The sequence below is a fragment of the Gasterosteus aculeatus genome, chromosome X, assembly GCF_964276395.1.
Source record: "Gasterosteus aculeatus chromosome X, fGasAcu3.hap1.1, whole genome shotgun sequence".
In the NCBI taxonomy this organism is placed as follows: domain Eukaryota; kingdom Metazoa; phylum Chordata; class Actinopteri; order Perciformes; family Gasterosteidae; genus Gasterosteus; species Gasterosteus aculeatus.
The window spans coordinates 18144081-18168576 of NC_135698.1; the positions used below are offsets into that span (position 1 = coordinate 18144081).

General features: G+C 42.7%; 6 protein-coding genes and 1 non-coding gene across 12 annotated transcripts; 3 read left to right on the forward strand and 4 right to left on the reverse strand.

Moving 5' to 3' along the window:
- Positions 1–1671: 1671 nt before the first annotated feature.
- Positions 1672–5344, reverse strand: LOC120808840 (uncharacterized). The gene is made up of 7 exons (XM_040162055.2): positions 5122–5344; positions 4607–4763; positions 3897–4531; positions 3675–3798; positions 3256–3330; positions 2566–2718; positions 1672–2134 (listed from the first exon to the last, which is right to left on the reverse strand). The coding sequence occupies exons 1-7, from the start codon at positions 5229–5231 to the stop codon at positions 1931–1933; spliced, it is 1458 nt and encodes a 485-aa protein (XP_040017989.2). The 5' UTR covers positions 5232–5344; the 3' UTR covers positions 1672–1930.
- Positions 5345–6557: 1213 nt separating this feature from the next.
- rpl27a (ribosomal protein L27a) lies at positions 6558–9153 on the forward strand. The gene is made up of 5 exons (XM_040162989.2): positions 6558–6670; positions 7344–7407; positions 7514–7589; positions 8049–8223; positions 8976–9153. The coding sequence occupies exons 1-5, from the start codon at positions 6668–6670 to the stop codon at positions 9102–9104; spliced, it is 447 nt and encodes a 148-aa protein (XP_040018923.1). The 5' UTR covers positions 6558–6667; the 3' UTR covers positions 9105–9153.
- On the forward strand, positions 7810–7941 carry LOC120809912 (small nucleolar RNA SNORA3/SNORA45 family). The gene has a single exon (XR_005710161.1). It is a non-coding gene; the product is annotated as a small nucleolar RNA SNORA3/SNORA45 family (small nucleolar RNA).
- Positions 9154–9933: 780 nt separating the features above from the next.
- On the forward strand, positions 9934–12098 carry akip1 (A kinase (PRKA) interacting protein 1). Of its 2 annotated transcripts, none has more exons than XM_040162986.2 (5): positions 9934–10238; positions 10748–10939; positions 11039–11113; positions 11213–11341; positions 11743–12098. In XM_040162986.2, exons 2-5 carry the CDS (start codon positions 10781–10783, stop codon positions 11872–11874), a joined length of 495 nt encoding a protein of 164 aa, XP_040018920.2. In that variant the 5' UTR covers positions 9934–10238; positions 10748–10780; the 3' UTR covers positions 11875–12098. The 2 variants fall into 2 exon arrangements, with proteins under 2 accessions (XP_040018920.2, XP_040018922.2); XM_040162988.2 differs by having other exon boundaries at positions 9939–10072.
- An 835-nt stretch (positions 12099–12933) lies between these two features.
- LOC120809289 (cytochrome c oxidase subunit 5A, mitochondrial) lies at positions 12934–15353 on the reverse strand. The gene is made up of 5 exons (XM_040162990.2): positions 15071–15353; positions 14090–14206; positions 13696–13817; positions 13485–13606; positions 12934–13390 (listed from the first exon to the last, which is right to left on the reverse strand). The coding sequence occupies exons 1-4, from the start codon at positions 15141–15143 to the stop codon at positions 13493–13495; spliced, it is 426 nt and encodes a 141-aa protein (XP_040018924.1). The 5' UTR covers positions 15144–15353; the 3' UTR covers positions 12934–13390; positions 13485–13492.
- A 322-nt stretch (positions 15354–15675) lies between these two features.
- On the reverse strand, positions 15676–16974 carry LOC120809286 (ribonuclease P protein subunit p25-like protein). The gene has a single exon (XM_040162985.2). The coding sequence runs from the start codon at positions 16733–16735 to the stop codon at positions 16091–16093; it is 645 nt and encodes a 214-aa protein (XP_040018919.2). The 5' UTR covers positions 16736–16974; the 3' UTR covers positions 15676–16090.
- A 968-nt stretch (positions 16975–17942) lies between these two features.
- On the reverse strand, positions 17943–24442 carry LOC120809285 (protein mono-ADP-ribosyltransferase PARP6). Of its 5 annotated transcripts, none has more exons than XM_040162984.2 (22): positions 23984–24442; positions 23610–23671; positions 23250–23327; positions 22359–22453; positions 22209–22269; positions 21836–21926; positions 21684–21750; positions 21380–21529; positions 21154–21289; positions 20887–21018; positions 20608–20703; positions 20417–20509; positions 20204–20329; positions 20035–20100; positions 19835–19902; positions 19702–19750; positions 19477–19589; positions 19324–19396; positions 19062–19131; positions 18831–18962; positions 18660–18744; positions 17943–18573 (listed from the first exon to the last, which is right to left on the reverse strand). In XM_040162984.2, the coding sequence occupies exons 2-22, from the start codon at positions 23637–23639 to the stop codon at positions 18456–18458; spliced, it is 1929 nt and encodes a 642-aa protein (XP_040018918.2). In that variant the 5' UTR covers positions 23640–23671; positions 23984–24442; the 3' UTR covers positions 17943–18455. The 5 variants fall into 5 exon arrangements, with proteins under 5 accessions (XP_040018918.2, XP_040018917.2, XP_077939378.1 ...); XM_040162983.2 differs by having other exon boundaries at positions 23895–24442; XM_078083252.1 differs by lacking the exon at positions 22209–22269 and having other exon boundaries at positions 23984–24390.
- Between the last annotated feature and the right edge of the window lie 54 nt (positions 24443–24496).

Below are 24496 nucleotides of genomic sequence, written 5' to 3' on the forward strand. Positions count from 1 at the left end.
AGGGAATAAAAGCACTCGCAGTGCAGCTTTCTAGATGGATTCAAGTACACAAAAAAGCATCTTGACCCAATCTGAAGTGGAAGTAGGTGCACTCTGGCTCAAATTGAGGTCAAGATTGAGCAGAATAAAACGTCCTGAAACGCTGAAGGAAATCATGGCGAGGAGCTGAGGAGCTGAGGACAGCAGCACAAAGGAGACGAATCAGGAATTACTCAGGCAGTACTCTGCGAGTACGTTTATTGTGAGGTGATGCCAAAGAAAACGTGAAGGAGAACAGCAACGCGTCCTTGCTGGCATGATTATTCAGACTTAAGTCATACTGTGTGAGGATTATTCCTTCACAACAAAAAGAGCTGTCTGTAGTTCTTCAATTGTAACTCGAGATGTTTTCCGATTAGTTTATACATTGTATAAATCAACAAGGCACAAGGAAAAATTTGTCAAACAACTATGTTTATTTAACTTAACAAATCATAAAAGAAGAAATACCCTCTCATAGTAATCCAATAATTGGGAAAACTGTCTCCATGATGAATTTAAAAGCTCTTAAAACGATGAGAAAAGTTTAATGATGGAGGATTTCCACAACCTGACAACGCAGGTTTAATAATGATTCATGGAATTATTTTATGCACGTTAATAAAGACATGAATAGATGCTAGATGCAAACTCTTTGCGAAGGGGGACTAATCAGAAAATGCTTTTTTCACCAAAACCATAACTAACCGGTAACTAATGCCCCCCCCCGCCCTGCCCCGTGGATCCGTCATACGGTTCAGTTCACGAGGCGACAGTATTTTATTGAAGACTTCAGTGTTTTAATGACGTCGCTCCGCATGATGTCATCCTCACATTACTGCCCTGACAGGATGATGGAGTTCATCATCAGCGGCTTGCGGGGTGACGCCAGTATAAAGAAACCTGCTTTGTGGAGAATATATCTTAGAGTTATGGTGCTCTGGCTTTCTGAGTAGTTTACATTTCAAACAATTATTTTCAAATTATTATTTTGGAGCCTATAAAACCTTTGTTTATTTTAATATATTTAAAAGATTGAGAGGATAAGCGGTAAGCTGCCTGCAAAGTGAGGATATAACAGGGTTTTTGAGGGATTGTTTCTTGTGATGATCAGAAGTGTTCCCAGCAGTCTTAACATGCCCCATCTGAAATCACACCATGACATAAATAAACCAAACTAAGGAACAATAAAATGTGGGACAAAAAGACGATGGACTAAATCAAAATATGGATTCCTTTTTAATGTAATGTATTATCTTGCTTTATTAAATGTATACTTCTGAGCAAGAGAATCAACCTGAAACAAACCATGAAGATCTGACTGTGTGCAGAAACCAGTTGGGAGAGTGGGAAGGGAAATAGCAGGGTTACGTTTATGTAAACTGGAGAAAAAAAAAAGAAAATGCAAAATAACGTTTGTGCCTTTAATTTTACACCTAGGACTGTTCCAGAAGTCTAAGATCCAAACCTGCCCCCTGGTGGGAGAACATTGGAAAAGGATTGAAGAAGAAAACAAAAACCTAAAGATTGATTTTCCTTTTGTATTCCTACTCAAGCATTTTTTACCTCGTAGTCTTACTTCAGTAAGATCTTTACCAGCCAAATTATGTTCAGCGTTGCAGGGATGATAAAAGACCGGAGAATGCTACATTATTTTAAAATATTTATACCTTTAACTTCATTCAAATACAGTAGATACATTATAAAAACGTGTTTATTTAGCCCAGACAAAAGGACTGCAAGATACATTGTGTGTCTAATGCCTCCAGAGGGGTTCGGTCGAAGGCAATGAATATACGGACGCAGTGGGCGCAGGTAGACCGGCAGGTGGACCGGCAGATGGACTGGCAGGTAGACCGGCAGGAACGCCTCAAGTCATTTGGCTATGTGTTGTTGTTATTGTTTAAACTAATCAAAGGTAGCACTTCTTCCCACTGAAGACTAATCTCCTCTTCCTGTGGTTCTCCCTCCTCTTCCTGCAGAGCCGGCGGAGGCGAGCACCATCGCTCCAGCCCCGGCTGGTCGACGGGAACGCCAGGTCGGGGAACACATCCGTCAGTTGGCTCGCAAAAAACAGGTGGAGGCTTCGACCGGCCTGAGCCACCTCTGAGTCCGGCTGCACGGCAGACAACAGGAGGAATGTATGAGTAACAAAGCTATGCTACTGGAATAAAACTAAATATTTATGTTTATAGTCCAATAAGCTAACAAGAGCCCCGTTGACAAGATTGTCACCTCAACCGCGGACATTTCCATTTATTCTAGTCAAATCACCCCTGAAAACAATGTCCCTTTTACTTCTATTCTATCAAACTTGGTGACACATTAAACTAAGCTGAAAATGATGTTGAACGTTAGCGGGTTAGCATTGAGCACGCCGACATTAGCATTGAGCTCAAAGCCGCATTGGGCCTCACAGGCGGCCTTGCGGAGGCGTTGGCGTGGATCTTGTTAGACAGCTTACACGTGGAATACATTTCCACGGGTCACGGTGCAGAAATAATTCTATAACGTTAGAAATTAGATTAAGGCGGGAAATGCACTCACGTAATTGAACGTGGCACAGTTCTTAAACATCAGCAGGACGTCATCGACAAAGTGTTGGGCAGTGAAGTAGTGGAGAGTGTTGCTCCTGTCCAGTTTCCTGCGAATCACCGACAGGTCGATGGGCCTCTTGATGATCTGGTAGTAGTTTCGGGCCTGCAGCACATTCACACAGAGATTACATCATTTTGGTGGACATTGTTTTCATTTTTTCCAGATTGTTACTGCAGAGGTAAGTGGAACCTTTTACGTGGAGCCAGTGTTTTCTCTACTTGACCATCACATGCTGCCATCACCTGCTGTTTTAAATAACCTCTCTAGTATAGATCTTCTCTTTGTTGTTGATATACCAACAGTGGTGTCACATGATCGTATGTAAAATGGAACATATGTTGAAGTTTTTTACATACATTTCTATAACTTTCTTGAAGGAACATTGTGTAGGATTTAGATTTACTTTACAGAAAGCCATGTTTCTACAGTAGGCCAGCACGGACACACCAAACACGGGTTGTAGAGGGAGAATCTTTAATGTTACTCGAAGGCCACTTGAAGTTCTCCTTGTGAGCAGAGGGGTGTTCAGTTGGTAGCACCCAGCAACCTTACCGCCGGATTTCACTAAGTCCTACACATTGCTCCTTTTAAACACACAATGTAGTTCTGATGTTTTTTGTGTAAGTGTGTTGGACTGACCAGGATGCTGACGGGTTCATGGAACGGTGTGCTGAGCGTGTGGCAGTACAACATCAGAGTCAGCTTCTCACACCTCTGCACGGGAAACACACATAGGCAAAGTCACCAGCAAACATCTGTTGATCCACTCGTGGGATGATGTCGGATGTCTGGCAAACGACTACCTTTGTGACATTTGTTCCAACTTTGAATGAATTGACTGCATAACTTTCTGTACACTCGGTACATAATGAATGAAAGAGGTGAAAGAGTCACCTCAGTGAGTCTGTGACCCGTAAGTTGGACGACTCCATACAAAGTTAGCCTGGTGCAACCGTCGCTATGGCACAGTGTCCTTTCCACTCATTATATTACAACGGTCGAAGCCAACTGGAGGAAAGAGTCCTTTCACGGGCGCTTTGCATGTGATGAGAGCTCACCCTCTGGTCCCGGCTGGACAGGGTGTACGGGACTTTGACCCCCCCGCAGGAGGGCTCGTTCTCACAGTCGTAGGTCTCCGCGGGCTCCTGGTCGGGTCTGCACAGCGTACACGCCCAGTCACCTCTGTAGGACACACAGGTCCGCCGTTACTTCACAACCTAGACATGGAAGACAACTCATTTTGTGGTGTGTTGTTGGTGTGGTTGTGCTGCAGCCCTCACAGCGGGAAGCTGGTGAGCGAAGGTATGTGACAGGCCAGGTGGTAAACTTTGGGGCAGCGGTCGCAGCAGAGCAGATCTCCTCCGTTCCGACACACGGCACAAAAGTCTTCGCTCTCCGTTTCCTCGGATCCGGGTCCTGGTCTGTGGATGGATGAGTCCTCCTCCTCCTCCTCCTCTTCCTCTTCCTCCTCCTCCTCCTCCTCCTCCTCCTTCTCCTTTTTCGGAGAGCGGCAAAGACCGTCTCTTTCACCTCTGCTGTCGTCCATTTGTACTACCTCACATTCAGTTTCGGCCTCCTCCTCCAGCTCCGGGAATCCGCCGTGATCCATCTCCAGCTCCGGATCCAGTTCGATCACCATGGTCTGCTCCGGATCTGGATCCAGATAAAATGTTGCCCAATCAGTTCTCCCGTCCGGGTCCCAGTCGTCGGATCCAGAGTCAAACAGGATGTATGCCGGATCTGGATTGGAGTCACAGTCAAAGCCCGAAGCCTGCTCTGATTCTCCGCAGGGGGAGACGTCGGGGCAGTACGGTTCGGTCCAGGAGGCCGGTGTTGTTTCTGATTGGCCACAATGGTTCTGAGGCGACATTTCTGCTGCCTCTGAAGGGTTTGCCTCATGACGGCTGACTCCATTCTGCAGACAGAGACGCAGGCGGTCACAAAAAGAGGACCGATCCTAAAAGTTAGGCGTGTGGACCTTCACCTGTACCTGCTCGTTTAGCTCGGCTCGTCCCCGACCCGGCAGTCGGACCAGAGAGACCACAGGTTGCAGGGAAGACAAGAGAACGGACCCGAAGTTCAGACGCTTCAGGCTCACAACGGGTATGCGGGAGTTACCCAGAATCCTTTGGGCCTCTGGGGGAAACCTGTGGAAATATATGAAGGCATGTTTGAGTCACTGAAAGTAGAATAACAGCGCGTCACTGACTGGGGACTGTTCATACGACGAGATGTGACTTATTTTCATTTCATCGCGCGTTTCCACATCAGGAGCATCGTCCGACGTGGACAACACAATAAAAGCGAAGGCACACTTCCTCGTCTTGTGACACACGCCAGTGTTCTTCAATACAGCCTGATGTTAATTTAGTCTACGACGTGAAAAATCATGTGAACACATTCTGTCCTGTAGACAGAGTGCTGTTTTTAATCTGTAAGCTAAAGCAGTACCCATCTTCTTATCTCTGCTAATCAGCTCGTTCTCCTTGTTGGCCTTTGTTTTACCTTATTCTCTTCAATAAAGCTGTCATAGCTCTTCCAGGTTGTTTTTCCCCGTATGAAGGGGAGGGGGCTGCGGTCTTTCCGTTGCAGGAATGATGTGAATCCTTTTCCATCTGACAGAATCCACGACTGCAGAGCTTTTAAAAAAGAAAAAAAAGAAATAAAAAATAAAAAGAAATGAAGATAGTAACTTCTCATCAAATCAAATAACAATAACCCTTTGATAACTCCCTCCCTCCTCCTTAACAGTGTAAATTCTCCCCCAGCCGTCGTGATGAGCGCTCGGCTCGATGATTGAACTCTTTACGTGTGAAGAGTTTAATGATCGGCTCCTCTGCCGTGGTCGTGGGACTTAGACCGGTCTCAGATGACACGGCCTCTGGTGCCAGCCGCGCTCCACTCTCGGCTGCCCATGGCAATGGTGTGACCCGCCGCCTTTAGGGATGTTGCCATGGTGCCTGTGAGGCAAGTGAGCTATCTCCATGAAGATCAGGGGGCCTCTTGGGGGGGTGGGGGGGTGAGGATACAGTTGTTAAACACAGAAGATGATCTACTGCGAGCCCAGTGTTTGACGGCTAAATAATTAAAAGAACTAGAAAACATCCAAAGAAACGCGGAAGAAGTGCAATTTTAAGACGGATTTAACTTATATATATATTATATATTAAATTAAACACGTACAATGGTTATAAACATAAATATTTACATATTAAAGGCTAAATTTGCATTATGATTTATTCTTACCGCAGTGTGAATGTAAGCAAGAACAAAACAAGACGTCTGCTACATGAACACAGGTGAGTGCGTCTCAGGTGTGGGCTGAGGACCTGAGGGAGGACACCTGTATCGAGGGGGACGCGTGGATCATTTGAGTGGTGACATGAAATACAACCATCAGAGACCTGGGTGAGAAAAAGAGACCAATCCCCTCCAGGTTTGTTGAAGTTGAACCCTGTTCGGTTTATTTCCTCTTCGTCTGAGGGTACAAACATAGTTCACTCCCAGTGGATTCTGACCAATGACCAGACACAGGCTGTGAAGTTGACTCAAGCTCTGAATAGCAGACAACGTGTGAATCTGATACTCATTCAGGTTTCTCTTTTGAATAACTTCATCAAGGTTTACTCCGTTGATCTCGACACGTTATTGCATAGGCAACATGCATTTTCCTTGCTGGAGCAAATATTGTGGTTAGTAAAATTACTACTATTACCACACTAAAATACTTCTGTTACGATACAAAATCCTGCCTCACACTTACACTTAAATATCTTCTCTTTCTCTTAATTAGGAAGAATACAAAAAGATGTACTTTACTTCCATGTACTTTATAGGCAACTCACACCTATATTACATGTATTTATTATAAATATTTTATTTTTTATATTTTTCAAATAATCTATAATAACACTGCGTATAGGAGTTTTTTTGTCTTCCATCGCTAGGCGTCGCTGTGGGTTAATTTGCACTTGTCCTCTCGCCAGGAGCCAAATCTCGCACAAAACCGCGTGGTTTACGAATCCCGTCCCTCTTTCAACTAGCCTCCAAGATGGTAGGTGCCGTCATGTATCCGCCTGCTCTGAAATGCATCTAAATCTATGCCCATCCTTGTTGATTCTTACAGCAAACTATCATCCGGTGGCAATTTATCATTTAGCCGGCACCTGCGGTTAATTACTGGGTTGTTTTGCCCGTGATATTAACATTATAGGATATTGTGAGCAAATAACCATTGATCTGGGCGCTCGTCGGCCTGCATCACCCAGCCAGCATACTCTCTCTATAATTACACGTCGTACCCGCGTACTTAAAACTGCTGTACTCTGAAAAAATGTTACAGCTTTAGTCAGGGTTTAACATGCAGAAAGTGCCCGAGAAAACATTGTAAACAGTACGTTGTGGTAGTTAACAGTCGGCCGGTTAACGCCGTTAGCATTAGCGTTCTGTGACTATAGGCAGCATACTTCGCTTACGAAGGGACCATGGTTTTGATAATTTCCGTATTAGGTAATCAACGTAACAGTATGCCAATGCCTGCTTCAGTGTGTTATTGGCTGTTACCGGTTTAAAGTTGACGACAAAGGCTGAAGTAAAATGAAAGTAACGTAAGACGTGATTAGCCTCCGTTTAACGTGCTAGCTAACTTGGCCCCACGAGCAACGATCGAAGCACGATTGTTGACGCTCTGTACTTCTTCTAATCGATACCAAATATTTCCCTTACAGCCCACCAAGAAGACCAAGACTAGGAAGCTCCGAGGGCACGTCAGCCACGGACATGGTCGCATTGGTAAGTGATCACATGGCCTGTATTTTAAAGGTGATCTCCATAGCTTCCGTTTGTCTCACTGTGGGCGCGACACATGGTTAAACTCCAATTTATCCAACTTCCACAGGCAAGCACAGAAAGCATCCTGGAGGTCGTGGTAATGCTGGTGGTATGCATCACCACAGAATCAACTTCGACAAATAGTAAGTGCTGCATGAACTGATGTTCTGCTTATTGTGATGGAGACACTATCTGTGTGCATAATGAGCCCGTAAATTGTTGGACTGTATACACTTTAACCAGAAAACTATCAGTAAGATAGAGAAAATGGTTCGCCTGACAGGTTTCTGATGCGTTACACAGTGATGTTAATTTTCTGTTTTCCTTTTGCCTCATGTTGCGTATCTGTTCAGTAGTTTTGCTATAGAGACTAGAGTCTCACCTTGACATAACTCATTGGCTTGGTGTGCTAGAGTACTCTTAGATTGAAGACTGCTCCTATTCACCGACTGGCCCTTTTTCGTAGGGCAGTCACCCACATGGTCAGTTACAAACTGCTTGATATCACTGACTGCATGTTGCCACCACTGCTAAGTCAAGTCTTAACCTTTCCCAACACTGCTTTAAGCTCATTTTTGTCTTTCCTCCTTGTGACTTTTCAGCCATCCTGGGTACTTCGGCAAGGTGGGTATGAGGCATTACCATCTGAAGAGGAGTGCCACCCACTGCCCCACCATCAACCTGGACAAGCTGTGGACACTGGTGTCCGAGCAGACCAGGATCAACCACAGCAAGAAGCCCGACGGACCTGCACCCATCATCGATGCTGTGCACGCCGTAAGTACTGGCCGTTGTCACCGACTAGTAGTTTTGTCTCCAGCCCCATCTTTAAACGGAGGGAGTTGAGGCCCGTTTCAGAGTCCTCAACGTCAGATCCATAAGCTGATGTGCGAACCGTATCCAATGTATTAGCTTAAATGTTGATTAGTATTTTTATTTTTTTTAAGACAAAGTATCTGCATACAAAATTGTATCTTGTGATATAAACGGCTGTAGGAAAAAACTGGTATTTGAGACATGCTTGAAAGATAATTGTTTTAAACTAAGCTTTGGAGTTGAACACGCTTAAATAAAAACAAATTTACTGGTCCTTTTTTTTTTTTTTTGGATCAACATATCTATAACCTCCCTCTGTATGGCCTAAACTGTTGTCATCTGATATAAGCCAGAACTCTTATTTGATCCACAAAGGAATGATTGTCAAAGTAAATTTAACCATGCATAAACCTTGAGCTTGGATAGTGACAAATCTAGTTTCGTATATTATCGTTGGTATGTTTCTTTCCGCACGTAATGTGTTGCTAGAGTCCAAACTTGGCAGTAAAAATGCCAACAGTAGATTTAATATCTCACTGATTCAGAAATTCCTAACTACTTTGTATATAGTGTCTTGCATACATGTTCATTAAGTGGGATTGATTTGCTGCTGTGGATAATGTGGGATAATAGTGATGGATCCATAAAATGCTGGGCTTGTTGGGTAAACGTTCTATGGTTATTGGGCTAATTGTTTATTTTGTTATTTGCAGGGCTACTACAAAGTCCTGGGCAAAGGCAAGCTGCCCAAACAGCCTGTGATCGTCAAGGCAAAGTTCTTCAGCAGACGGGCTGAGGAGAAGATCAAGGCAGTGGGAGGAGCCTGTGTGCTGATGGCATAATGTTCCTGTCGGTGTGTTTTTGCAAAAATAAACTGTATAAATGGAACTACATAATTGTCATGTCTGACTTAAATACTTAAAAATATGGTGGTTGGGATTTGTGCTGCGTTTGAAGCTTGAGCTTAAAACAAAGTCAGTTATGTGTTGCATGTTAAACTACGTGCAAGTTGACCATATTTTCAAATTGTCGTGTGCCCCAAATGTATTACTTATTCTGCAGTGCTAGACTCAACCCGCTGTGGTTGACCGTAAAAGCCTTTTAACGATAAATGTAGCAGAGAGCAAAATCTTCTACTGCTTGTATGTTAGTCTTACTAACTGGAATTATTGAAGTATTTGCAGTTACAACTTTCAGAAATTTCTGATGTACAGGATAATTATCGAACTTTTGTACAAAAAAAGAATACTTTTACTGTACAGAGTAGTCATAAAGGTCTTGAACACACATACTTCATTGTCCAGAATCTTTCCCGATTACTTGTTTAATACCGTAAATCTCTGCATATACGTGCACTAAAATTCAAGTGTCTGCGGAGTTGACCGCAGTCTTTAGGGAGAACGTCAGAGGGATCCGTCTTCCGGGACAATGGGTGTCTTGAGTACAGAAAGAAATATCAAAAAGCTGTACTATACATTAATTCATACAACATAATTATTCAAGTGCGGCATTGATACTACGTGAAGATTAGGTCATTTTAATTTAAAATAAATGTTTTTACATAATTACATTGTACATGTATAAGAATTTCTGATTTTTTTCAAATGTATCTAATTGTTAACATTTTAAATATGTGCATTTTAAAGTGAGACTGATCACACACTGTGGAGTCCCTTTTGTTTATCCGACTGAATGCGACGGACGAGTCGCAGCTGCTGTGACGCAGTCGGTCGATGAATGATGACGCCGGCTCTGGAGGACACGGATACCATATCTATGACGGATACAATCTGCACAGAGCTGATGACAGGTTAGCATTCCGGTAGAGTTGCGGGGCGGGGTTTACAGTCCTGTCACTTGAAGGCACCACGCGCTTCATGAGTATTGTGACAAGCAGCGAGCCGAATGAAGGAACCCCACGAGAGCCGATGTGTTCTTTTCTCCTCTGACCTACTAATTGTCAGTGCGTTTCACAGGTAAACACACAAACTATCTGTTCGCTCGGGGTTTTGATTACGATTTGATCATTGGAACGTGTAATTGTTTGACTCTGTGTTCTAATTAGAAGAGTCGCGACGACTGTTTTTGAAAGGAAGTAACTGCTTAGAGTAAAAGTCGAGCTGCTTTACAACTTGGGCGGAGACGTTAATCTTCACGCATGCGCTGTTTTACCGCCCAGTACTCTTCGTGTTAAATCTATGATACGGTTTTGTGAATGAAACCATCAAATTCAGATGATTGGTTTGAGCAGGTGTTCATCCATATTTAATTGGTATTGAATGTCATTTGTCCATATATGAAGTTAATGTTATTTTTAGTTGATCTCGAAGCTTTCTGTAAATCGATGGATAGTTCTAAATGTTCATTTCATATCCCTATTAGAATACAGCAAATATAATGTAATGAATATTTGCCATGTTGGCTTTGGCACTAGTGTACTGTGCGGTTCAAACGGATAAAGAACGCTGCTTGTTCCTCCACTCAGGTGAAGGACCCCAGAGTTTAACTGGACCTCTTCATGGCTAACCAAGCCTGGCTGGAGTCCTCTCTGCGTCGCTCTGCCAGTTTGGGACAGGAAGTGCTGCAGCGGGCCTCCAGGCGCCGTGTAGACTGGACGAGCACGGGAGTGTCCCAGACCCCCAGTACGACCGACGAAGACTCCCAGATCCCCGTCAAGGTGCTTTCCGTGTACATCCACCCCGTCGTAACGAATGTACATATTTGGATCTCAACCTCGATTCTGTGTCTCACTTCTATTGCATTTAACATTTTGCAGAGAGCCCACACAGAGCTCGACGATGTCTTTGCAGCCCTTGCAGGCCTCATGGCACAGACGACCCATCAGTGCAAGGTAGGCGTCGGTTTACCCCCCCCCCCCCCCCCCCCCCCCGTGCGCGCTTTCAGCCTCCACCCTGAGCAGTAAAACGTGACCAGTTCCCTTTGTCTGCAGAGGTTTTATGAGTCCGGCTGTGGCGGCGAGCCCTCCGACGCCGAGAGGAGCCACGTGTCCCGGTTCCACTCACGGCCGTCTGTTGTGACGACGTCAGCCAGAAAACACGCCAAGGTTCCCCGCTACAAGGCACGAAGCATCCGCTCTTTTCAATATCCAATGTTTTGGAAGCGCTGGAGTTTAAAACACTCTGCTCGTGCCCCTCAAACAAATGTTCTAATATTTGATCGCTTTAACTTTAATCAGAACAGCTGACAAAGTTGAGCCAAGGGATAAAAATTTGGTTTCAACACATGAATACATAATTTAATACTGCTCTTAGGGTCAGGCCGTCAAGGGGTTGGGAAAGACCCACTGTGGTAAAAGCACCTTAACAGACATTAATATTTCAATAGCTTCTGTATTTCAGAAATATTTTGGTGCTTATGGATTGGTGATTTCTTAGAGCCAGTATCTGTAAAAGTCCCTCCACTGGTCCTCCGGTAGCAAAAAGTGAAGTTTTTTTAAATTGAAAGCGTCTTTCTCTTCAGGGTCGTGTGTCGTCGTCGTCGTCGGGTGAAGATTTGGTTATCGAGGTTTTGCCAGGAACGCAGCATGCCGGAGCTACAGCAGACTCAGCTGGTGAAGGTCAGAGGTGGCGACAGCATCTACCTGACCTTTGATCTTTGACTTAACCGCTCAATACTTAAACTAACCAAAGCTCATGCTGTTTTTGTGTTTATTGCCAGATTTCTTCTTTTTAAGAGTTAACATTTTATTTTGCTATCAAACCTTTTATTTGCGGCCATATTTTAATTTATTTTACTTTGTGTTTAACGTCATGACATTTTAACCTGTACTTAAACTGCATCAGTGTAGAAAAATAAAAATGTATTTTTTATCTCTACCTTTTTTTTCTAAACAATATTTTTACTTTACAATGAACCATTGAGCACCTGTTCTTTATCTTTGATACTGGATCATTTCTTAACAAAGACATGCCACCACGGACCAGATGCTGCAGCACCATCACGAGTGTTCGTCCACAGTGGACACATCACTGCTGGACTAGACACGGTTTCTTCACAGCAGAGCTTATGGTTCTTAATTCATCTAGCCTTTCTAATGCTTTAGCAAGAGGTTCCAGCTGGTAGGTACACTCAAGGTGTTTCACATGTGTTCTCAGCCTTTTGGATTGTCTACATTTTATTGAAGTGATGTAAGCTTCGAGTTCGAATGTCAGCCTGTGGAGTCCTAGCTGAAGGTATTGTCTTTAGGATGGCTAGAACACGTGTTGGTTCAAAGAGCTTTGTTAAAATATTTAACGGAAAGAGCTTCAAACTAGTAACCCAATGTTCCTCAGTAAGTGTAACTCAGTAAACTGATCCTCATGTTGGGATCATTAAGGAGACAATGTCTGGCAGTCCAGGACCCCGTTCCTCGAACGTGGTTCAACTAAGCAGATCAAATGTCCAGTTAGCCACCTCAAATTAACGGGATGATTGATGCCAGGCGATCTTTGCTGAATCGCCGAAACCAGGATTTATTGCCAGTACAATGGCAAATAAACTCAAAGGAAGAGTATTTTTTTCTCCGCTGACGAGCAAGAACCTCCACACAACCTCCTTTTCTGCAGAATAATAAATTCAGCATCGAGCGAACTTTTTTTAGAAAAAGCATAATTTTGGTAACATCAAAATTTCTTGTATTGCATCCAATCCCTTATTCAAAAATGTTTCATATTTAGTATCTCTTGTGGGAATATTCCGTTTATGTGTTGAAAGTATTGAACACATTCATTTTACAAGCATGTACATTTTCCCTGAAATGAAAAACAGATGTAATCAATTAAATACAGTAAAATGATTTTTACATTCAAGTGAAAACGCTGCTCCCTGGTGGCAAAATGTGATTCAAGACTATTCAGACACACGGTCGGCAAGACAAGAACCAAACAAGTGACACTCCGCTTTCCATTTTAGCAACTTAAAATACATTTGTTGTATTGCGTCAATAAGGATTCAAACTATTTAAAATTACCCAAAATACACTCAAAAGATTCTTCCCTTTATCATGTTCATCAATATTTTACAAGCAAAAGAACGTAATAAAGGCCAAATTAAATATCACACGCATTTTATGAGGCAAACAGTTGAGTAAAAGGGTTCCGTGTCCAGGAGATCCCCACCGCCATTTGGTCTGTAAAAGACAAAATAAAAAAATAAAAAACTTAAGATTGTGCTCGTATGACAAACTTGATGTGGGGACAACATACATGACTGAACAGAATTACCTTTTCATCTATACTTTGTCGATGCCCAGCTCTTCGGGTGTAGGGATGCTGAGCTCTTCCAACGTTGGCTTAAGCTCTTGGATCAGATATGGGTAGATGTCTTTATGTGGGCCGGCTTTATCCTGAAGAGAACAACAGTTACAACCAATTAATCATTAACTTATAACGAGCAGATTACCAAATACTACCATGAGGTCTTCCCCTCGCTCACCTTCACAGCTTCCAAAATTCGAACAGCGCTGGCCAAGTCATCTAACCTCCGACAGGCTCTCAGTGCTGCCTCGAGAATCTTTGGCTCGGGTACCAGATCGTAACCAATCAATGTGTTCCACCCTGTGAGAAAAACAATTGCAGCTTTTAAATGGGAGAACAGATGGAATTGTTGTACTTTCCTTTATCATGTGCCATACTAAAAACCATACCATCTAAAACAAACTTTAATGAATGTAACTTCTGGGAGTTTTATCAAACATGAAACTCAAAACGCTGCACAACTGTCCCATTCATAATTGAGCATTTTACTCGTTAAATAGAAAAGGTAACAGAACGTTTGTATTGAGTCTTTACGTCCTCGAGTTTTCCCCGTCTGTCACCCATAAACGTACCTTTTCTCAGCTCCCATGAGTCAATGTCTTGCTTGTTGAAATAGGTGACCCAGCGGGCATCAAACTCCTCATCCGTCTCCTGCTTCCCATGAGAGTAACACCGCGAGGCCAATAAAGCTGAAAGAGGAAACCACTTTTAGTCTGACGACCGATTCAGCAATAGAATGTAGCACTTCAATGGAAGCTAGTGTTTGGTAACGTAGAAGGGCAAACACGGTTACGGGTGTGATGTCTACAGCGAGTCAAGTGGGCGAGGAGGACAAATGTCATTTCCAAGGTCCTGATACGACCTAACGTTACCTACAGTACCAACCTGCAGGAATTCACTCCGGCAAGCAGGGAGTTTCTATCAAAAGTTATGGCTCTTGTAATATATACCGAGGAGGAGGTGGGAATCAGATGACTAACGTTAGTATTTGGTTTACGTAACGTTCAGCTGAATTTGTAATAATAAAGCTAACGTTGGACGCGAACATCCCTGACAGATAAAGACAGCGCAGCATAGCCTCAACTAGCTAATGAATAACGTTACGCGTTTCCTGTTCTTGTACCAAATTAACTTCTTAAGAACACATTGGCGACCAGCAGTTGGTTTGCTGAACACGATGCTAACCTATTTAACGATAGTATATTAGAAACTAGCATCATCAGTAGAAACACAGGCCCCAGTCGGAGCCCGTGGACTGGGTCATGGCAAGGACACAAGACACGGCGAGCTCCAGCGTCAGTACCGCACACATGCAGAGTTTATGAGAGGAAGTATTATTGATAAGAAGCCAACATCCTTTGACTAAAACGTCAACACGTTTAACAGTTGTTGCAATTGTACGTGATAGCCACACTAGCCACTAAGCTAATATTAGCTAACGCTAGCAGGCACCGCAATGTGCCGACAGCCGCACAGGGTTTCCGTTTCAACTTCGCCCGGCCAGTTTCAGGAGAGACCAAATAACAGAATTTTATTAATATTTGCACAAATACCTTTACATCCCGGTTGCGTACGGCTTAAACTCCGGACACCGGAGACAGAGAGTCGGACGGCGGCGCTGAACATGATGTGGGGCAGCCAACTACACGACACGAACCGGTGAGATTTTGAAAGAGGAAGCCGGTTCTCGGTGGCTAGACCGTCACGTACGCGAGCCTGTTCTGCGCATGTGCAATCTGCAGCGCGTCATCATATGTTTGCAACGAAGTGCCATGCCTATGAAAAATGTTGCATATATGTTATTTTAGTAGGATATGCCCCAAATGAAAAACAGGATCAACAAGCTCATACATACATACATTATCATTTTCAGTGAAAAGCTCAGTAGCCAAAGCATATTTCTATATAAATGTATATCAAATGGGCTATAATTATCTTACCTGTGATCCCAATAGTTTGTAGCACACACACACCAGAGCCTACAGGAATGTCAGATATTACTGTCAGGATGAAAATGAGAGAATCTGAGTAAGAGTTCAAAAGCCTATTGTGCCGGGTACGACCTTTTTTCATTTTACTGTGTTGAATTGCATTATTTAACAAAAAAAATAAGGTCAGCCAGAGGACATGTTTTAGAGGACAGTTTTGAACCCCAAACCACAATACGCTTAGATAAAAATGAATTGCATAATGCAAATAAAATAGTTCTGTGTCTGTTAAAATGTACAGAATTAGAAGTTTAAATTGCCCCTTACTTTGGGGGATTTTATTCAAATGAATGATGTGTACACACTCCCCAGCACAGAACAAAACTAAAATGCGGTTAATGTATTGCAGTGATGTTATAGCCGTAAAAAGGGACAGCATTATTATAAAAATAAATCCTCAATCAAAACATTGTAATTCACTACATGACATTGCAAAATTTCCCTCCAAACAGAAAAGTAACACAAACCAGTATCCAAATCTAGTAATATAATATATAAGACTTAAAGTATTTATTAATATTAATCTTTTATGTGCTCTACTCAGACTTTCATGGAAACATTTCTCGAGAGGTTCATGGATTACAATCAGTCATTTGAGCCATCCAGACAGACTCGCTTATCGGCCTGCTGTGAGGAGGGACTGTGAGCTGGCCTGAGCAGACCTCCATGTCGCTCTGCATCCTCTGTGGAAACACTCAGCATCTGCGGGGGTTGATATCCAGGCTCCTGGGGATCCAGAGGATCTTTAGAGAGCAGGATGCAGACAGCAGGAACGGTCCTCTGCAGGGTAATACCTGCTGCTCCCTGTTGTGGACTCTCCCACACCTCATTCACGGTCTTGTAGTAGAGCTTGGACACCTGGTGGAGGTCTCCTACTCTACGTTTCAGAATCTCCACACATGTGATGGTCTTGGTGATTCCTCTTCCCGAGCCAGTGAAGACCACTTGTCTCATCGACGCCCCACTGCTGTCTCTCCCCTCCTCTTGCATGCGGGCCGTTGCAAACTGCAGCAAATTGCGGATCTTGCTCCCTTCTTTCACTCGCATGTGCAGGAAGTCTGCTGCCAGGCCGGGAATCGGGTAGGGACCGCTGTCCTCTGTGCGGCTCACTATCCTGGAGTTGCTCCGGTCAACTTTTGGAGAAGGGACGCTTGGGTCGAACGAAGCAGACTGCAGCTCCATCACAGTGCTGCTTGTAGAATTTAAACTCTTCGGCCTGTGTTCACTCATTGCTGCCGTCTCCGGTTATTGCTTAGCCCCCTTGAGATCAGAAACACGTTTCTTGTTAATCTAGAAACTACAAACTGATAAGCAGTGGAATTAAAAAAAAGTAATTTATCCTGATCTTCTCTCGCTTCGCATTTCCATTTTGTCTTCTGAGCACTGAGATGTCTGCCTGCAGAATGAAGAGGGTATTTCTTCCTCTAATCCCATTGATGTGAAGGAAAGGATGTCCTTGCTCCATTCAGCACTGAGGACAGCTGATGCCAAACAACACATATGAGGCTCAGAGAGAGACATGTAGACTGGGACAAAGTGCTCTTAAAGGCACATGCAACATTTAGTCATTTCCATCTCATTGTACTTTGTTTTGGGGCGGTATCTTTTGTTTAATACTAAAGGGCTCTGAGATCTTATGTGTCCATGTGAATGCTTGAATTATATGGATGAATTAACATGAGTCAATGAGATTTAATAAGGCGTGAAGTTCAAACAGCCGTTTGTTTGGAACGGCTCTCTGTTTGAACTGAATTGGGGTTAATTGTTTATATTCGTAATGTGGCTTTTTGTCGATATAGCACCAAACTGGGGGGGGACGATACTATAAATTAAATATAAGTCAATATATCCGTCTTCCTCTGCACTCATCAGAGAGCCATATGGTCCTTAAAAAGTGCCTTCCTTTGGGCTATCACAGTAACTTTACAGTTCTCCTCCCTTCAGTCCATCGCCTGCTGGGCTGACCCAGAAAATGCTTACTGCCTCATTTGTGCCTCTTTTCAGTCAATGACAATTCTGAGGACATTCTTGGAGCTACAACTTTTTTGTCCGAACATGCATTAAACCAGAGACTATAAGAATATATTTTGTATCCAGATGCAAACAAAGATGTTTTCCTAGACACCTCCTTTAGAGAAGAAGAGTCGAGGGAGGAGGTCAGGAGGCAGCTGTTGGGCTCATATGGAACCACTATACTGTTGTAAAGGGGCATTTCTGCCTCACAGGATGGGATTCACCCCATTATACCACTGAATTGAACAATGAGCACACAATATGCTTCTCAGTGGAACAGAATACAATTGGTTCCCAGGAGAATAAACCACTGCCCATAAATGAGAGGAAAATGCATGTTTACGGTCCATTAGTGGATTCAAATTATGCAAGTATTTGTAAAAATATTTGGATGAAATAAATGTGGAACCGGAGACACAGCGTGTGCCATAAAAAGCATATTTTTTTATTTGACCTTGGTAGTTGCTTTTACAGTTGCTGGTTACAGTTCCATCTTGTGGTACAAAACCAGTAATACATCAATAACAAAGTGGCCCTTGGAGCTGCAGAAGTAAAATATTTGATCTGTTGAACAAAATTAGATATTGAAAATCTTTGTTTGAAAATAAAATTGCATGGTACAAAACGTACAAAACAGATGACGAAGATGACACACATTTAAATGACCCCAGACAGTAAAAATAAGATATAAGGCAAAAAACAAGATAGGAAACAATCCTTCAAATATTATCAGAAGAGATGCCCACTTCAATTTAGTGGTGGTATTGTCTAGTTATTGTTTCTTAAATCATTCGAACAAAAGCTAATGAGCGGAACGTAAAGCATTGTTTTTATATTAACTTCTCAAACCATACGCCATGTTTAACCACAAAGAAACAAATCTATTTGCAGTTTGTTTAAAAAAAATGTGAAATATACAGTCAACCTGATGTTTATATCATAAATCATTTTTAGAGTTCTCTGCACAGTTTATAGCAATCGATTGTAAGATGTCCTCGTGGATCCTGGGTTCCTGCGTGTCGATGTGGACGTCTCCTACCTGGCCGTTCTCATATCTAAGAAAGACCCAAGCATCCGGTAATGTGTCATTACAGTGAGATTCTCCAGCCGTCCTGTCCTGACTGCTTCATGTAGTACTCACACAAAGAGGAAACGTGTGCACACGTGGTCGGATACAGGACACACCCAAATGTCCTTGTGTTTTTGAAGGTCTTTTGAAGTTACAACTGCCAAAAGACGCAAACAACTTCTATGAAACTCAATCATAAATGATATTGTTATCATATCACATGCATCTGCATCTTAAATGTACCTTCACAGAGAGCGATGCAGTTTAGATTGGTGTTTTGCAGAAACCTGGCTTGCCCTTGCTGCTCCTGTGGTTGGTTGGGTTTATTCATGAGTTCTTCTTTGGTGGGCATTTGGTGTCGCCCTTTACCCATCTCTGCTCAAACAGGAAGGATCCGTTTAAAAGGAAAACATGCTAATATCAATGAATAATTGTACATTTTCTCTGAAAATAATTGTAATTGTGCATTCGTACCAGAGTATCCAAATGATATGCCCGAGATAGGACTAAGATAGATTCCTTTGCCATATGCAGCTCCATGAAGCTTAAACATGATACAATGTGAACACAAATGTATTATTTAATTTACAAATCTAACAGGTTTAGCTGGACACTTAATCCAAGATTAACAAGATAAACTGCAAAGTCTGTTAAAATCACAGTAAAATTGCATTCAGTCTAAAGACCAATTTGAATTTAGCTCAAGGAATATCAACCCCCCCTTTTCCCACCGTACCTGTAATTTTGTATAAGATGCATTAATCAGTCCATTTCTCAAAATAGAATGCCAGTTTTCGATGTGGGAACCACTGAAGGATGACAAAAAATAGAGGTTCTTAGCGTTCTTAGAAGGCTTTATATTCGTGGCACAGCTTGGACTTGGACTCACTGGAAAGCAAAAGTGCTGCCATGCAGCTTCTTGGCAGTTTGAAAACGAGCTTCTTTGCATGGAGGGCTGCTGATCAACAGGAACTGATGGGGTGTGTGCATGAACTTAAGTTGCTAATGTGGAAAAAAGAGGCCAAAAGAGCACAGACAAAATACAATTAAAGAGCATAAAACACAGCTTGTGATGCAATATTTGGCTGCAGATTTGAACTGAACTCTATCATACCCCATTCAGTGGAAGCTTGACAATGTGGGATCTGTTGCTTGCTAAAATCCTGTTGAATGGGTATGGGTATGAATTTAAGAAACCTTTAGATTTGATGTCATATCAGAAAATATTTTTAGATTGAGAAACTTACCACTGTAGTAAGGGATAAGCCAGAGGGTCTATCTTGTCCATCTGCATTTTTATTTCAGAATAAGGACCCTGCATATAACAATATAGTTCAACCCTTCTATTAATGCAGTTGTTAAGGAAACATTCACCCGCTTTCAGATTATTCTCACAAGAGAAGTTCTGTATTTAGAAACAAAGTGGGATTTATTTCAAGTGAGGCACCTGTGACATCCTCCTGATTAACAAAACACCGTCCAGCGCTTTTTGCATCCTGTCGTAGCTCTTTCTCTGCCAAAGCAGAACAATGGATCAGTCCTTCAGGTTAAAATAGATATGACAAATTGTATAGTTCATAACAAATCAAGTCATTACAAGTTAGTACAGCTAATACCTTTGGGCTAAAGGCCAGGGCTTTGGGGTTGCACGGATCAACAACAGAGGGGAACGGTTTAAATATGATGCTCTTGCGTGAAGACTGAAGAGCAGCTCTGCACATGGCAACCAGCAGGTCAACGACCTGTAGAACAGCCATTACTGCAACACATCAATCTTATATAATGATCACCATGACTACCCTTTAAAAGTCTGTATGTTGGGTACAAACCTCTGCACCGGTGGCAACCTCCTCCGTAGCTTCAGACATAACACCCAACGTATAAAAGGAGAAGACGCAAAGCTCCCTGGTGCAAACTGCTGGCTACAAACACACAAACACACATAAAAGTGATAATGTATTAACAGTCAACATCTGCGTTTGTTTGGTTTTCACTCAATAGATCGTCTGTAGGAGTGTACCTTTAACAAAGGGCCATTCTGAAACACATGTCGCTCATCACAGACAACACAGTATTCATTAAGCGTGGGGAGTCTCTGCTCAGCATACCTCATTATCTGGGAACACAATGAAAGACGGCATTATGGACTTTGCTTGCATTCCATCTTACTGCTAAACCTGAAATACAAATTGTGGACTTGGAAAAAAAAAATCCCATTATAACCGTTAGTTATCCGCACAAGCAGGATGATGGGTGCAGAATCACAGCCAATGACAGTACTTGTGCTCCCATTCTTTACCTGTACCAAGAAGCCATGCTGCAGAGGTGGGGTGGTCTTACAGTGCCTGATGGCCTTGGAGGAGAAAAGCAGCTCCATCAGCTGTTTGCTACTAAGCTGTGCGGATGACTTGACTGCCGACACCGCCACCCTCTGTGGAAGAAGGGACCCAAACACAAAACATATTGAGTAAAACAGAGGAGACCAAGACTTGGAAAACATGTTGCACACAGTGCAGCAAACATAAACTTTCAGGGTGAAATTGACAGAGGCGTTTTTTGCATTCACCTTTCCGCTGGGTGTGTAGGTTAAGAGCTCTCCTGTGGGATTCTTGATGGCATAGGACGTTGTGTGATTAGTGAAGCGGTTCATCGCTGGCGAAATGACCCTGGCTTTCAGAGCGGGTTCCTGTAGCCCACTGGACCTGCTCACGGTGAGTGAGGAAGTAGTGAATGGAGGAGGCTTCAGACTGAATCGGCAACAAAACTGCTGGATTCATTGGATTGTCACATACTTGGATGGCGGGAGCCAGATGCTAAGTCTTGCCCGAAATTTCTTGATGTTTGCACTTGGCCTGAACCAGCTGTGTCTTCTCTTCTGTCGGACAGTAACGTTCTCATTGGTCAGATGTTTCCACTCGCGAGACAAGAAGACTGTGACAACACTGAGGGAAAGAAATGAAGAGTTAGTCCATATACTATAAATACCATACTGTTAACAGGCCCTCATCCATATTGGTAAAAACATGTTTGCTATCCACAAAGCAACATCTGTAATAATGTGGAGGGAAGCCTGAAAATTACAGTATTAACACTCACTTCTGTAATTGTTTCCTGAGGCTGAAGTTATGGGTGTTAGATGGTTGAAAGACTTTGACAGAAGGCGCTGTGGGGAGAAACATCACTTAATCTGGTGTCACATTAACTTAGTGACTTTAAGTCGGGTTGGCAGCTGTGTGGTTGACGCGCACCAGGTCCGTCGAGATACTGGGACGGAGAAAAGCTCAGGCGGATAACGATGGGCTGTGATTGGTCAATGCTCCAGGCCATGGCCACTTCCTCCTGTGAACCCCAAACAGAGCAGTCATAGTGATAGTACAATAAGATGCCACCACAGAAATCGTGTCAATGTATTGCATATAGATTGAGTAACAACTAAGATGTCCTCATTTGATTAGTTGTTCGTTATGCTTTTTACATACTGAATAATTTATGTCCAACAAACCAATGAGCACATCTCAGGTTTGGCTTTCACATTAATCTCAGTTTTACAGATCTGCCGACTAGATAAACTAATGACATAGTTGACTAGGATTTTATTCATTTAATTTGTATTAAACTTACATCCAAAACGTTGGCATTTATGTTTAAGTCAACATCCACATCGTCAATTGACCCATACTCCCTAAAAGAAGAAAGGGAAGTGGAAATGTAACAACGTATAAAAGCCGTAGCGATCCTGTTAAGATCAGGAAGAGGACAAGTTGTTCTGACCTGATGGAGGCTGCGGAGTCTGAATACAAAGTCCTGACCGCCTCCATGTCAGTCTCAAGCTGAGGGTGGTGAGTCAGGTCGGTGGGGCAGCTCTCCTGCAGAGACCAACAGCCACAAACTTACCTTATGGTCCGATCAGCTCAACACCACAGGGGGGCTGAGGGATCAAACCAGTCACATCATTTTTACAACCACGGCTGAGAAGATGGTTGAAGGGGGACACTTTAAGTCTGTCGACCTCTAGTTATCTGTTATCGGAACATTTAATCGTTTGTTACTGCACTTGTCAACTGTATTTACGTGATATCTGAGTAGCTTGATATGTAATTCAAATACATTACAATACATATACAAAAATGTATTATATAAATGCATTGATCAATTTATAAATGTATCAATATTGTCATGAAGTCTATAAGCCAGGATTCATCAAGCAACACACGTCTGAATGTATGTGCATGTAAAGGAATAGTATAAGTTTATAAAGAGCTAGCTACATGTTATGTAACACTGAGGATCGTTTGAGTGTAATGATTTATAATAAATTGAGTATAATCGATTTGTTTGTCATGTGTACTATGTAATATTATCGCCAGATGCATGATAAAAACGTGACTAAAAGTACTTACAGCTGGTACCACATATATTAAAGACGTATAAACAATGTTTTAAATATATTCTAGTTTCAAGTATGGCTGAGCTCATATTTTGCTCCACAACCCGCAAACCGGGTCCCATTGCCCCTCCCCTCTGCAATGACCATATGATGACTTCTTCATGAAAACCTCTTATGCAACCATTTCTGTATGCAGGTGTCCTTCCTCAAGTGTGCAAATGTTGGTTTAGGATTGTGCTAAAATAACATTCCAACCACCACGAAGGAAAGCTCACAGCGATTCCGCACAGAATCTCATCTGAGTCACTGTCCTCATCAGTTTGGCTCCCTGTCCACTGCTGGCGCTCAGTCTCCTGTCGGGTTAATGAGAGAAGCTGTCAATCAAAAGATCCTCTCGTTACACCACTGATTAGTTCCTTCTGTCCGCCCAAACAAAGTAAACTAACCGCGGAGCTGAGACTGCCGCTGATTTCAACACATATTCTGGTCAAACCGTTCATTTAATTGGCTCTAAAAATAAGAGCTTTATTGGCTTTTAACGCAAAGAACTTCTTACCCTAAATTGTATCCAATAATATATGTTACATCAGTATTACACGAATAGGAGAAGGATATTTGGGGCTTGTTAAACTCACCATGTTTTTTGTTCTCTGCCACTTTTTCATCAGCAACCAAGAGTCTGCTTCCTTCACTGTGACTGACACAATTAAACACATATGTGACCTACTTAGTACCTCTGCATTTCACATTTACTAACACATTCCTGTCATTAGTTTCTTCGCAATTAGTCTTATTTGCTTCCCTTTGTCTCAACATCTACATTATTGTAAATGCAAATAAAATCATTTAAAATACAGGAGCATGTTTGGTAATAATGTGCCAATTATGCCATTATCACAAAGACAAAAAAGCGTGCCTACCTTTCCTTCCCGAGAAGAACTTGGAGGTTTAACATATTCCAAGTGAGCAAACAACGTTCAAGTACATTTAAATGTGTTCGGCTGCTTACGTTTGACTGTCCGCTCCCCCTTTGCTTTTGAAAGGCAAGAAGTCCCACATGTTCAGTCTCGGTCTTCAGCGCCCATGATTGGCTGCAAGCACTAACGGCCTGATCAGCAGAACCTGGTCCTGATACAGGAGGGTCAGAGAGAGAGACCAGCAGCTCCAGGTCTACTCAAGTGTGCATTAAGGCAGGCTTACAATAACTCAGTTTGTATGAGCCAAATCTTCCCAACAGCCTACACATTCCTTTAGTAAAAATAAATTATCAAGCATACGATCCTCCAGACCAGAATGGTCAGGTTCATTCATCAGTTTTAAGACTGTGATGAGCGACCAAAACCCCCGGTGGCACATTTGAAAGATGGCGCTGTGTGCGATGCTTGCCATTTATTAGTCTTGCTATCAGTCCGCTGTGCTGCAGTCTGACCTTAATCGTCAGTTACCCTCGTTGGCAGCGGCCGACTGCTCTGCAGTCTAGATTAGAACCCTTCTAAGACTGCATGCATCTTCTCCCAACAAG